Below are 12,596 nucleotides of genomic sequence, written 5' to 3'. Positions count from 1 at the left end.
CTGGTCCTTTTGAGTCATGAGGGTCCTCATCCTTTCACATCTGTTCTGTCTGGTGCCTGATAATGTTATACGGAAATGGGACTGAACAGCTGGTTGTGTTTCACAACTGATCACCAGAGCCCTGCAGATGCTATAAGCTATATCCTTTATTAGCAGGACTGACATAAGGTGTGTGTGTGTGTGTGTGGGGGGGGGGGGGGGGGGTCTCTCCATTCTTTTCTATGTGGCTGTTTCCCTGCATGGCACAGCAGGAAAAGGCTGTTCAAGCACTCAGTAAGCTGCAGATAGCAACTAGGAGAATATAAAATGGACTGTGGTTGGGAGTTCCACAGACTTATTTCCAGAGCAGGTTGGCTTTACTTACCAGCTAAGGGAATGTTTATTTTGTGTTCGGTTTATATATGAATTTAGTGCTAAAATAGTATTTGAAAAATGTAAGTCGTACATGAAAATCTAATACTTGTTTAGACTTTTACTAGGGCAGGAAGGGTGCTGTTTTACCGCACTAGTGCAAGAAGGTTGCTGTTTTACTGCTCTTATTACAGATAGGACAGCTCTGCAGAGCACAATAAAGCTAGCCATACACTGGTCGATCATGGCCTGATATGTCAAAAATTAACACATGTATGGCCAGCCTCAGAGGTGCTGTTGGGGGATCTAGTCTGGCACGGTATCACCCTATGTGGATCAACCTTCCACCACCATGCATAATTACAGAAATATGCTGGTGTGTATGCAACTTGTGGCAGAGCTACAGTGCGCAAGCTGGCAGTGGCCCCTCCCCCTGATGCTGGGTCACCTCTCTGGATCACCCCTGTTCCTCCCCTCACCCTGGAAAATATTAGATGCTGGGGGGACGTGTGTAATCCAGAAATTGGATTGGAAAGGGTTAATCGATTATTGTAACCGTTATTGTGCTGTACAGATAAGCTGTGCTGTTGGGAAGGGGAGGAGGGTCAAGGGCTAGCAAACAATTGTATGGTGTCCTGCAGTGTGGAGAACAAAAGAGGACAATCCCACTTGTTCATCGCCGGGGGTGGTCAATGAGATGCTAAGAAGTTCCACACTTTTGTAGGTTTATGTAGCGTTACATTAGACTGATTAAATGCAAAAGCATGGACAAGGTTTATCTATTGTGTGTGCGAGGCAGGAGAATTTTCAGCTCTGAAAACCGGCTTTTTTTTTTACAAGTCAGTACAGCAGATGGAACTTCTAAATAAACTTTTTTAAAAAAATGAAATATTTTGAAGATGTATTTTAGTAACCAACACAATAAATAAAACTTGTATTCTAAAAGTATACCCTTAAGTTGCAAAAATGAAAATGGCCGAATAACATTTCTATATATAATTAAACTGGTTTTGCTGAAAAAAAATATTCACTACCATAGATTTGGCTAATTGAAATAATGAATGGATCATTGAAATATCAGAATCCTTTATTTCGCCAAGCATGACTGATTCATGCCCGGAATTGGTTTTGGCACGGTACATATAGCTCAAGAAAAAGACATCCAGAACACATATATAGATGGCAGCAACAACCCGGAGCAACAATTAACAACCGCTACTTCAGTTTACAACATAGTGTACATCAAAAGCATTACAACATACATCATACATAGTCGCATCACACCTTACGTTATAATAAGGTTCCACAGTCCTGAAGTGACATAAGGTGACCAACAGTAGTAATGTCTTGCGGGCCTGTTGACTGGATGGTCGTTTCACCCAGTGACAGAGCCCGAGCCGCAGCTCATTGTGGATTGCACTGTGGAGGGAATTTAGGAGGCTGACAGCAGAGGGAAAGAAAGAGTTTCTGTGTCTTGTGGTCTTTGTGGGGATGGCCCGAAGCCTCCGACCCAATAGAAGCAGTCTAAAGTAGCGGTGGCCTGGGTGTGAAGGGTCATTGGCAATCCTCAGTGCCCTGGATCGCAGTCTTTTGTTGTGAAGGCGGGCAAGTGAGGGGAGGGGGCTACCAATGATCCTCTCTACCGCCCTGATATACAGCATAAATGTATAAAAATGGTGATGCTGACTTGAATGTGTGAATATATAATGGGCAGTGTAGCTTGAAAACATAAGACAGGGGTCACACTTGAGGAAATCACATGTGGTTTCCCCGCATGCAGAATCGCACCATATGTGGCGGCTCATATTAATGTACTGGTTCACTTCTAAGTGCTGTTCCTGCATGGGGGGGAAAAAAACTTGCAGCATATTATCACACCCTGCATGCAATTCCTATTGCCAACAGTCAGCTGCTGTCCACAGATTGTGGATGATGTGCTTGTTAAAACGCGCATTACAAATGAAGGATTGTTTGGAAAACAGCAGTTGTTTTCTGTAGACCACGTGTGAACCCTCCCTAAGTTATCACAATTTATCATATAGTAATCTGGGTCTGTTGTCCTAATTTCTCCTATGTGACTTGCACTTAGTTGGTTCTTTATTTGTAGACGCCCATCTCCTTCCACTTATTGGCATTCTGTTGAGGAATCCCCTACTCTGCTTTACTCTTCCTTTTCTTCCAGTTTCCTTCCTTGTGCTAGAATTTATCAAATGCTGGCATCAATTTCATTCAGTAGTAAGACTAGAAGATGTAAAGTCATCCTTAACTTTCACTACCTCTAATGCTGGGAATACACGGCTCGATTCTGAGCCATTTAGATGGCTCGATAGATAATTTCCGACATGTCCGATCTCCCGCCCGATCGTTTCCCCGCTCAATTCCGCATTGAACACCATGGAAAAAGATAAGAAAAATGAGCGGAAGATAAGAGAATCGCCTGTGCAATCGATCAAGTGGGAGAATCCAGTGGCAGAATCGAGCCGTGTATTCCCAGCATAAGGCCTCAGGCCCCTAATCATTTCACCTTGTCTTCTAAGTAGTCTCCTAGATGATATTTTCACACCTTATCAATAAAAGTCCTTTTAAGCCACCAGCAAGTAAGAAAATACTTGTGTTTTACCTTTTTGGTACTATTCTATTGCAAAGTGCTGAAATGTTATTTCAATGAGATGATGAAAAATGAACTCCTAGGAGAAAACTTAGGAGAAATGGTAAAATGAATAAAGCTCTCACAGTTTTACTTTTCCTCATATCAGGTTAGGTTATAGGTATTCTTTACTGTCTGCATCTGATGTAGGAACATATGAAATATTCACTTTTTTTATTTTCTTTACACATATTAAAGCTCACTGGTTTCTTTTGCTTTGAGACCTTTTTTTTTTTCTTTTTTTTTATAACATATAACTTATTGTTCTGTATTTTGTGTTTCACTATTACAACCATGTTTGTGCATTGGAAAATTCTACTCAGCTTCAAAAAAGCTTACACCGATGGTTCAGAGTATAAATCTGGACTTTATTTAATATGGTTTAATCCTTCATTCTCTCTTCATCTCCCTGTTGCTCATGATTTGCCACATACGTATGTCTTAAGTACGTTCTGTTGTTTTAGGCTGCGTTGTACAAGATCTGCATCTCTTCTTCTGCTCTGCTTAGATGTTTGATTTTTTTAATTGCCACATTTTTTTTCCATTTATCCACCCTATTTTGCAAGTTTTTTTTGTTGTTGTTTTTTTGCCATACCATTTTCGTCAGGTTTTTTTTGTCTGTGGTTGTTTCTTTAGTTTCTGCCCCATTGTGTCACCCTTATTGTTTGTGTGCCGTTTGGCTTTCCATTTAGTGTGTTGTACTTTGGAATCAGCTTATTTTTGTATTTATTTTTTTACATTGAATATTGAAATGCCATGACATGTACTTTGTGCATTGTACTAGACTCTTTCTGTGGGCCATTTCTGAAGTTCCTACACTGGTGAAAACTTCATTGAAATGCATTGATGCATTGTATTTATTATGTACTGAAGGATAAATTGTTATCCGTTGAGATAATTATGTATATTTGTTTTTCTGTTACTGGAACACAGTATTACTGTGGTTATTTTTTCTGCAGAGAAGGAAAACTGTTTATGTATTTATTTTTTGTTGCCTTTTTTTTTTTTTTTTTTTTTTTTTAGAGAAAGCTCTGTTATAGCATTGTCAGAATTTTTTTTTAATTTTATTATTTCCTCATGATACTTACAGTATGTATGCTGAACTTAATGACAGAGCATGGAAAATATTGCTCTAAACTAATATAATCCTGTTGGTGATGCCCTCATTACCCAGTTGGCTCACTGTTGTTGGACAATGAATGCCATTTAATGTGTTAACTTTTTTTTTTTTTTCTGGACATAAATAAATTGCAATAGTTATGAAGCTACTTGGCGTGTGCTGTTGGTGTTTTCATTCATTGTGATAGTCTCTTTTCACTGACAGACTGTAATGATCTAAGTGTCACTGTTGTGTAGTCATGTGCACTGACACAACAGGCTGGATCTTTTCAAGCTAGGTAGGAAACTGGCAGCATTGTCAAATATTCTTTAAAGGGAACCAGAGATGAACGTTTCACACAAAATAAACATATCAGTCGATAGCTTGTAAAGAATAAATGCTCTACCTGATAATTTCGCCGCTCTGGTGTGCCTTTTTTAGTGTTTTTTTTATCCATTATTGCTCCAGGAAAAATCAAATATGGCCACCGGCTCAAATCCCTTCTGCTTCCGGGTTATGAGTTGTTCTGGATGTGCTGCCTAGGCTATATGAGACTAGGCTGCTATCTAGGCTATATGAGGAAGGATGCAGCCTTTCATCTGTGTGCTTTCATTTTTGTATGATGTGCAGCTGCCTGTAGGAAATCTCTTTCATAGGAATGAAACTGCAGTCATCATCAGTATCTATGCAGACAGAGTGCACACAGAGCACACAGATCAAATTGCAGCCACACGTGTCTGTTTCAGAGATTCTCTCTCAGCAGCAGCAGCCCCTCCCATGTCATCACAGCTCTCAGTTTGCAAAGCAGGAAATCTGAGCCAGGAGGTGGCAGGCTGGGGCTTAAAAAGACTCCACAGAAGAGTGACTCAGCTATAATGATTCCAGGTCAAACCTAGACTGAGCCAGTCGGGGATTCTTTTCACAGCTGCTAATAGACTAATTAAGCAGATAAGAATTAAACTAATAGCAGGGTAGGTGTTTACTGTCATGTCCCCACTGATAAATGTAATAAAATACATGAGGGTGCTTAGTCTCTGGTTCTCTTTAAATCAATCGCTGAACTACAAGCTAACTACAAGGTGAAAACTCTTGACAATTCTCATTCTATATACTCTACGTGGCAAAATGGCTTGCGATAGTCAGCTGGCTGTAATAGGTGACCCAGGGCTGCCTTCAGGGCATCAAAAGGGGGGGGGGACTGTTGTATGGGGCCCGAGTGAATCTGGGGCCTGGCGAACAGTGCCACACACGAGCCCCAGCTGCAGTCTGTGCCTGTCCTTCTGGCTGCCCATTAATGTGATGAGAGGTGTCGGGCGGCTCATCCAGGAGTTACCTTAGTCTGCTAGTGAATAAAGTATACCTGACACAAATGGGAGAAAAAGATTTTTACTTCGCTGGGGCTCCTTCCAGCGCCCTGTAGTCCATCAGCTTCCTCAATACCCACCCTGCCCGATCCGTTGTGTTGCTGTGAAGTCTGCACAATCCAGCTGGGTTGCAGGGCACTACGCATGCACTGTTCTGGGCCACGTGCCTACCCTATAGTGCTCCCATAGCAGGGAGGGTTCTGCGTAAGCACAGTTAGTCTTAATGAACTGAGCATACGCAGAATGCATCCAGTCATGGGAGTGTATGGGATGTATGGACATTAATGTGTACAGTCCTTCAAAGATTGTGATCTGCCATGTGAGGGTGGAGGGGAGTGAGGGGGGGAGGGGGCAATAGGTGTGCCCAGTATGAGGCCCAAAAATGCCTGATGGTGGCCCTGAGGTGACCATAGCTTTTTGTTTTTTTCTTATGAGCATCAGATAAGGATAGTTTCCTGTCCAAAAAGAAAACTGCATCCCTGCCATGATTTTGGTTAGTAGGAAAATGGCACTATGGTATTCTGCCATGGGATAGCGGCGTTTTAAATGGGTTGATAGTGTAGGTATAGATTAATTTTAAGAGGCTTCAGAGTAACTACAAGTGCTTCCAAAGACAGGTGGTTCTGTAGGGTGGATGTGTGAACGTGCATGCACAGTACAGAGCGGGGGTGATGACGCTGGAACGAGTGGAAAAAGACTGGATGGGGAAGGCTCTATAGCACAGTTCCCCAACCCTGTCCTCAAGGCCCACCAATAATGCATGTTTTGTAGAAAACCACAAACATACACAGGTGAGGTAATTAGTGTCTCAGCAGAGCTGATTAACTTCCTCTGTGGATTTCCATAAAACATGCACTGTTGGTGGGCCTGGAGGACAGGGTTGGGCAACACTGCTTGTAGGATTCAGAGCCTTCCCTTTTCATAGTTGTCTGCATTTTTGATTTTAAACTTGCTTCAGAATTTCCCTTAATTAGATAAACATCCTGTTCACAAGTTGATTAGGTACACCAACTCAAAGGTCTTGGCACAGGCAGATGCCTGATGACAAAGGTACATACAGTAATTGGAGATCAACATTTCACTATACAGTATATCATTTAAATAATATTTATTAATAATAAGGTATTGGATTTTAGTCTTTCTCTCTTTAAAAAATCAGTACGGAACATTTCTGGGACTGAAGTTTCGCTTTAACAAATGACACATTATACAGGCTGCATCCTTCATTTTTTTTCTCCTTCCAAAGTTTTTAACAATCCCCGAATGTAATGCCAGCCTGGGAATTTAATGATCAACTTGACCTGTTTTTTGCAGTGTCTGGAGAGTCAAGAGTTTTGGGAGATATTTTTTTTAATGTTTTTTTTCCAGCAAATGTGTGTCATTTGCCAATCCTATCACTTGTATCTTACTATGCTGTACTAAGATCTTCCTACTTCTTGGCACTATCATTGGTAGCAGTCACATGTTGTATACGTGGGTACTACATCTAAGGGCTGGTTCAGACAGGCATCTGCTCGGAGTTTGAATGCTGACGATTTTCCGAACACAAACACCAGTTGTATACGTTGAAGCTTTTAAAGCAAATCTATAGCATAAAAAAGTCTGATACTTACCTATGGAAAGGAAAGACTCTGGACCCTATTGAGCCTTCCCTGTCCCCTCTTGTCCCTTCGTTCCAGCGCTATCCCCCAGTGAAGTTACACTGCCTCTTGCAGTTTGAGGGCTCCTGAAGATGGGCACTTTCGTTCAGCATAAGCGTCGTTTCCTGGCCTTCAACCACACCACCAGCAACTGATGTGTAGATGCTACACGTAGTTTGATTAATTTGAATGGAGCGGTGGTAGATCCCTTTTTAAATGATGTTTTTGTCAGCCAGCGGAAAATGTTTGATTTACCACCCGTGTGAACCAGCCCTAAGTCACGTCACTGCTCTGTCCTATTTTAAATTGTCATGAAAGTGCGATTGCTCACAAGTCAGGAATAGGATAAGTCAAGGAATAGCTGGTGTAAAGCCGATGTTCATGCCATGGCATTTCTGTTCTGGGCAAGGGCGTTACAACAGACAAGTTTCACAAAATATACAGTACATAACAACTTTTTCTTAACTAGATCATTATTGATAGAAAGTCTGCTTTCCTTTTTTAGCTACACTTTAAACAAAAAAACCTTGAATTTACTTCCTTGTTATTTCATTATCACCAAGGATCAGTACTGGTTTGTAAACTGTATTGGCCTGCGATGGCTGGTACATGTGAGGCAACATTTTGGGCCCGTTCCCACTGAGTGTGAAATTGCAATTAGAATCTTCGCATTAACCGTGAAATCACTACAGTTTAATGGATTTGTTTCCATTGAATGCGTTTTTCCAAATGAGTTGCAATGCAGAAAAAATATGGACTTCATTCTGCAGATTTCTATGCCACGCACTGGCCTGCATGTGAATCAAAATTAACGAAAGTCAATTGTTGTAAATGCAAATTTTTGCGCTTGTGCTGCAAATTTTTGCAGCCATTTTCCCATTTATAATGTTTCTTCCTGTTTTCCTTTGCATAAAAAATGCACATGAAAAAGCATGCGGTTTCCAAATCGCATTCAATTTGCATCTGCAACTTCAAATGTAAAATGTACAGTATACTGGTGGAAATGGGCCCTTTCTCTATTCAAAATGTTCAGATTGTCTGCTGATTAAAAGTGAATTCTGCTGCAGACCAATGGCCAGAAATGACCAATCAATGTTTTTCTTGGTTTTGTGCAATCAAATGTGCTGGTAAATATTGAGTGGTCCTGCACATGTTGTTCAGAATGGTGTACACGTGCTCAGGACACAGGATTGGTATACATCTTTGATTGGTTAACGGTTTTTTGTTCAGGCTAGGTTTCCACTTGTGTGTTTTGTGTCAGGTTTTTCTCTCAGAAAATTTGCATTGATTTTGCAACTAATGGTGGTGAATGGGGCTGTTTCCATTCAGTGCGAATTTTCGTTAGCGTTCGTATGCATGAAAAAATCTGAGGTCCTGTATCATTTTTGCGGACATTGCGTACGTTTCGCGTACAATGCTTTGTATAGGCAATGCGAATTTTCGCGTTACTTGCCCAAAATTCGCAGTCTATTCATGGTTACAGAAAGTTGTCAGCAGTCATGACTAAGCTGTTACTAGGCAGATTATGCATATTTAACTAATGCGAATTTTCGTGTACGAAAATTCGCATAAAAACGCGTACAAACTTACATGCAAATTTTCCCCAAACAGAAAAATCTTATATGATTTTTTGCAGGCGAAAATGTCACGCTACAGTGGAAACGTAGCCTCAATCTCTTATGCATGATGGCAGGGGTGATGTATGTGTGAATGTGTTGTCCCCTACATCCCTGCATATCACAAAAGAGGAGTTGTTTGGAGCTCTAAATATAATAATTAAATTGTAACAGTCACTATTTCAGTAGAGCGACCATTTATTCTACTAAATTCTTTAGACCTATCTCTTTGGTTCTCAGACAAAATTTAAAAAAAAAAAGAGGCGGGGAGGGGGGGAATTATTCATGATAACAAGTAATGTTGGGCATACCTTTTCATTTCATTTATTTATTGTGTGTTTATATAGTGCTACCATTTTATGTGTTTCTATGGATGTGTTCACACATAAATCTGTACATTACATTTCCGGTCCAGTCCTGTCAGTTTTGTATGTGTTTCTATGGCTGCGTTCACACATAAAAGATGTACAATTTCAGTCCAATCTTGTCCGTTTTGTATTAGTTTTGTATCAGTTTTCTATGTCTGTGTTCATATATAAAAGGTGTACATTTCAGTCCAATTAGGTAAAAATGATAGTAAACTGATGCAAAGCTGACAGGACTGAACTGGAGCGAAAATGTACAGATTTATGTGTGAACCAGGCCTAAAGCGTTACATGTTCCATAAAGCTTTGAATCTGGATGATACCCAATATATAGATCTTTTTCAAACTTTTTTTTTTCTTATATAATCTTTTAACGTTGACCAGCAAATGGTATCAGGATGATTCAAAACTCTGTGCTTTAGCTGATGGCTAACACGGTCAGTGTTCTCCCCAAAAGTTGTTATCAGCTGGGTGACCTGAAAAAGTAGCTGGGCGGGGTGCGACTCTGCTTACAGCATAGGAGGAGGCAAGCCAATGACAGCCGGGTGCTCACCAAAATTAGCTGGGTGGAACACCCGGCTAAAAGAGCCTGGGGAGAACACCGATGGTATAGTACTCTACTGCTACAGGTGACCTATTGAAATAAGGTTTCAGAAAGTTATCTTGGCACTCATGCTCAGACTGTGGTAAGGTTTCAAAATAATGATCTGTTTTAGAATTTAGAAATTGGATTCCCTTGGCCTCTGCAAATCCACAACAATAGCTCTGCCTACAGTTACATTTAGTTACATTTTCTATAGTGCAACTTGTAGTCCTTTAACAGGACCGTGAACAATTGAAAAAGAACAAGATTCTATAACAAACCTGCTGAACCATGGATTTTTGCAGCTGGGTTAATCTGAGTGTCTATCTAGTGCTTAAACTCATCTGTCCCAGCTGTCATTAGAATAGATACTTAAAGAGAACCCGAGGTGGGTTTGAAGAATGTTATCTGCATACAGAGGCTGGATCTGCCTATACAGCCCAGCCTCTGTTGCTATCTCAAACCCCCCTAAGGTCCCCCTGCACTCTGCAATCCCTCGTAAATCACAGCCACGCTGCTGACAAACAGCTTGTCAGAGCTGGCTGTGTTTATCTCTATAATGTCAGTCTGCTGCTCTCCCCGCCTCCTGCAGAACTCCGGCCCCGCCTGCATCCCTTCCCTCCCTGCTGATTGGAGGGAAGGAATGGGGGCAGGGACCGGAGCTATGCAGGAGGCGGGGGAGCAGCTGAGACTGACACTACAGATGTAAACAGAGCCTCATAGCACGGCTGTGATTTATGAGGGATTGCAGAGTGCAGGGGGACCTTAGTGGGGTTTGGGATAGCAACAGAGGCTGGGCTGCATAGGCAGATCCAGCCTCTGTATGCAGATAACATTCTTTAAACGCACCTCGGGTTCTCTTTAAGCAGTTTAGGATTTGGAAACTTCAGCGTACTTTCATTCTTTACATACTGGTCACAGCCCTTTTCCATGCAGAGCACCATACAAGCAGTATCTGTCCGCTGATTCTCATACAAATATGCAATCTCAGCTCAGCAGCATGTACTGTCCTTTAGAGAGGCCATGAAGAATTTCTGGAGGCTTCCAGCACCCTAATCAAGGGAGTACAGCATAGCAATGTCATACAAAATCAGAGCAATAAATTCCTCTTTGGCCCTGCACTGGGTCACCCGCACAATATGCTAGGTACTTATATAGACATTAAACCGCTAATGACAGTTCCTGGAAGTGTGTAGTAGAAATCTTACCTCTTTTCACAGCAACCCCTCCTCTACGGTTGGGGCATCTGTGTTCTCTGCTGCCAACATTCGGTTAGATGACTAATGTAGCTTGCAGCTGCTTCCAGTCACAGGAGCCCTGGCAAAGCAGTGAGAGCCGCTTTGATAGACAGACCCTCTACCCTCTAACTTGCGTAGGGTTATCTAATCACAGAATAGGGAAGACGGGTCCCATCTCAGAAGAGGAGCTAAGGTAAGAAGAGGTGCAACAGAATATCAATGTTCTGTGCCCAGAATTGCAATACTTAAAGAACCTGACCATTGGGCTTTGCCTAGCCCTAGGATAAGTGTTTGAGTACTGAACAAGTTCTTGTAAGAAAAAGATTCAGGCTAATGTGAATGATTTGTCTTTGCATGGTGGTGGATTTTTTGCATTGTGATCAGCTTCCTACACATAGGTTATTCTTTTTCATTTTGTATGTAGATGATTTTAAAGGCACCAATGACAACAATAGCTCTCTACTAAGCAGTCTGACAATTTCCGATTGGTCAGAGAAGGACAACGCGCCCACAAGCAAAAAACACACAGACCTTTTTTTCAGCACTGAGTACAGTGCTGGTTCTTCTACTTCAGTGTTCTCCAAGAAGGAAACCTCATTTGGAAGTACTGAAAATCTTACCATGACAACCATATCAAAAGTGACCACGTTCTCTAGTGACCTCCATGCTCCAGAGGACAACTTAGCATTTGGAACAAGCACTAAACTACATGTTGAGAAAGTGAATAATGACATGTTCTCCACTGGCCTTGAGGAAGCCTCTTCCCTCAGTGTGGGGCATGGTGAAGAAAGCCGTGATTTGCCTTTAAGCGGTGTGTCTTCAGAGATGAAGAATACAGATGATTTTGGAGAATTCCAAAGTGAAAAACCCAAAATAAGTAAATTTGACTTTCTTCTGGCTAATGCTCAAGGGAAAATGAAATCAAGTGAAGAAATGATAAAGACAGAACTTGAAACATTGGATCTTTGTGCTCAGGGTAAGTCTGTTTTTAAAGTCCCCAGATCATATAGATGGAATAAATCACAAAAACATGCATGGCGGTGCAAGGATTGGAGTGTGCTCAGTAGTTACACATTCATGCACTGACTGTTCAATAGCTTCTTGCTACTTCAGTTGCAACCAGACAGACCTCTAATGGACGAGTACCCAGGATACCTGAGGGCATTAGGGAAGGCCATGATAGGTGCCTGGGTCAATAGCAAGACTTGCTTGTGTGATGAGGGGACAGAGGATAGGTAATGAGTACACACTGTGATGATAGAACCGGTAAGTGGGGTTGTGAGGAGAGGTTAATATTGTAGATAAAGAGGTGGGAATTATAGGGAGTGTGTATGAAAAGGAGGTCAGACTGAGCACTGGAAGAGTACACTTTATGTAAAGGCAAATGTAGATGGGGCATATAAACTAACAAGATGGGGTATGTAAGACGTGAGGTGGATAGGACACCAGTGGAGGGAGTTATACAGGACAGAGATAAGAAATGAAGAGCATAGTGGAACACATAGTGGGGAAGAGTAGGGAAGACAAACTTGGGATAGGTGGATTGATGGAATACCTACTAACTGAAAAGCAGGCAGGGTGTTAATTTGTATGAGAGGTGAGGCTGCGTCCTGCCGCAGACTCAGTGGGCTAAATACAATTCACTTTTTCACCTAAGTTTTCTCCCAGATGATATTTTCATTCCTTATCAATA

General features: G+C 41.5%; 1 protein-coding gene across 4 annotated transcripts in view; it reads left to right on the top strand.

Annotated features, from left to right (window-relative positions):
* SYNRG (synergin gamma) overlaps positions 1–12,596 on the top strand; it is a 115,236-nt gene that overhangs the window by 71,767 nt on the left and 30,873 nt on the right. For all 4 annotated transcript variants that reach the window (XM_068269374.1, XM_068269372.1, XM_068269373.1 and 1 more), the window contains exon 13: positions 11,328–11,879. In XM_068269374.1, the coding sequence (XP_068125475.1) occupies positions 11,328–11,879 (552 nt within the window). The remainder of the gene's footprint in view (positions 1–11,327; positions 11,880–12,596) is intronic.

Source organism: Hyperolius riggenbachi, chromosome 2 (genome assembly GCF_040937935.1).
Source record: "Hyperolius riggenbachi isolate aHypRig1 chromosome 2, aHypRig1.pri, whole genome shotgun sequence".
Classification (NCBI taxonomy): domain Eukaryota; kingdom Metazoa; phylum Chordata; class Amphibia; order Anura; family Hyperoliidae; genus Hyperolius; species Hyperolius riggenbachi.
Note: the sequence above shows the minus strand (reverse complement) of the source record. Positions and strands in the feature narration are given on the sequence as shown.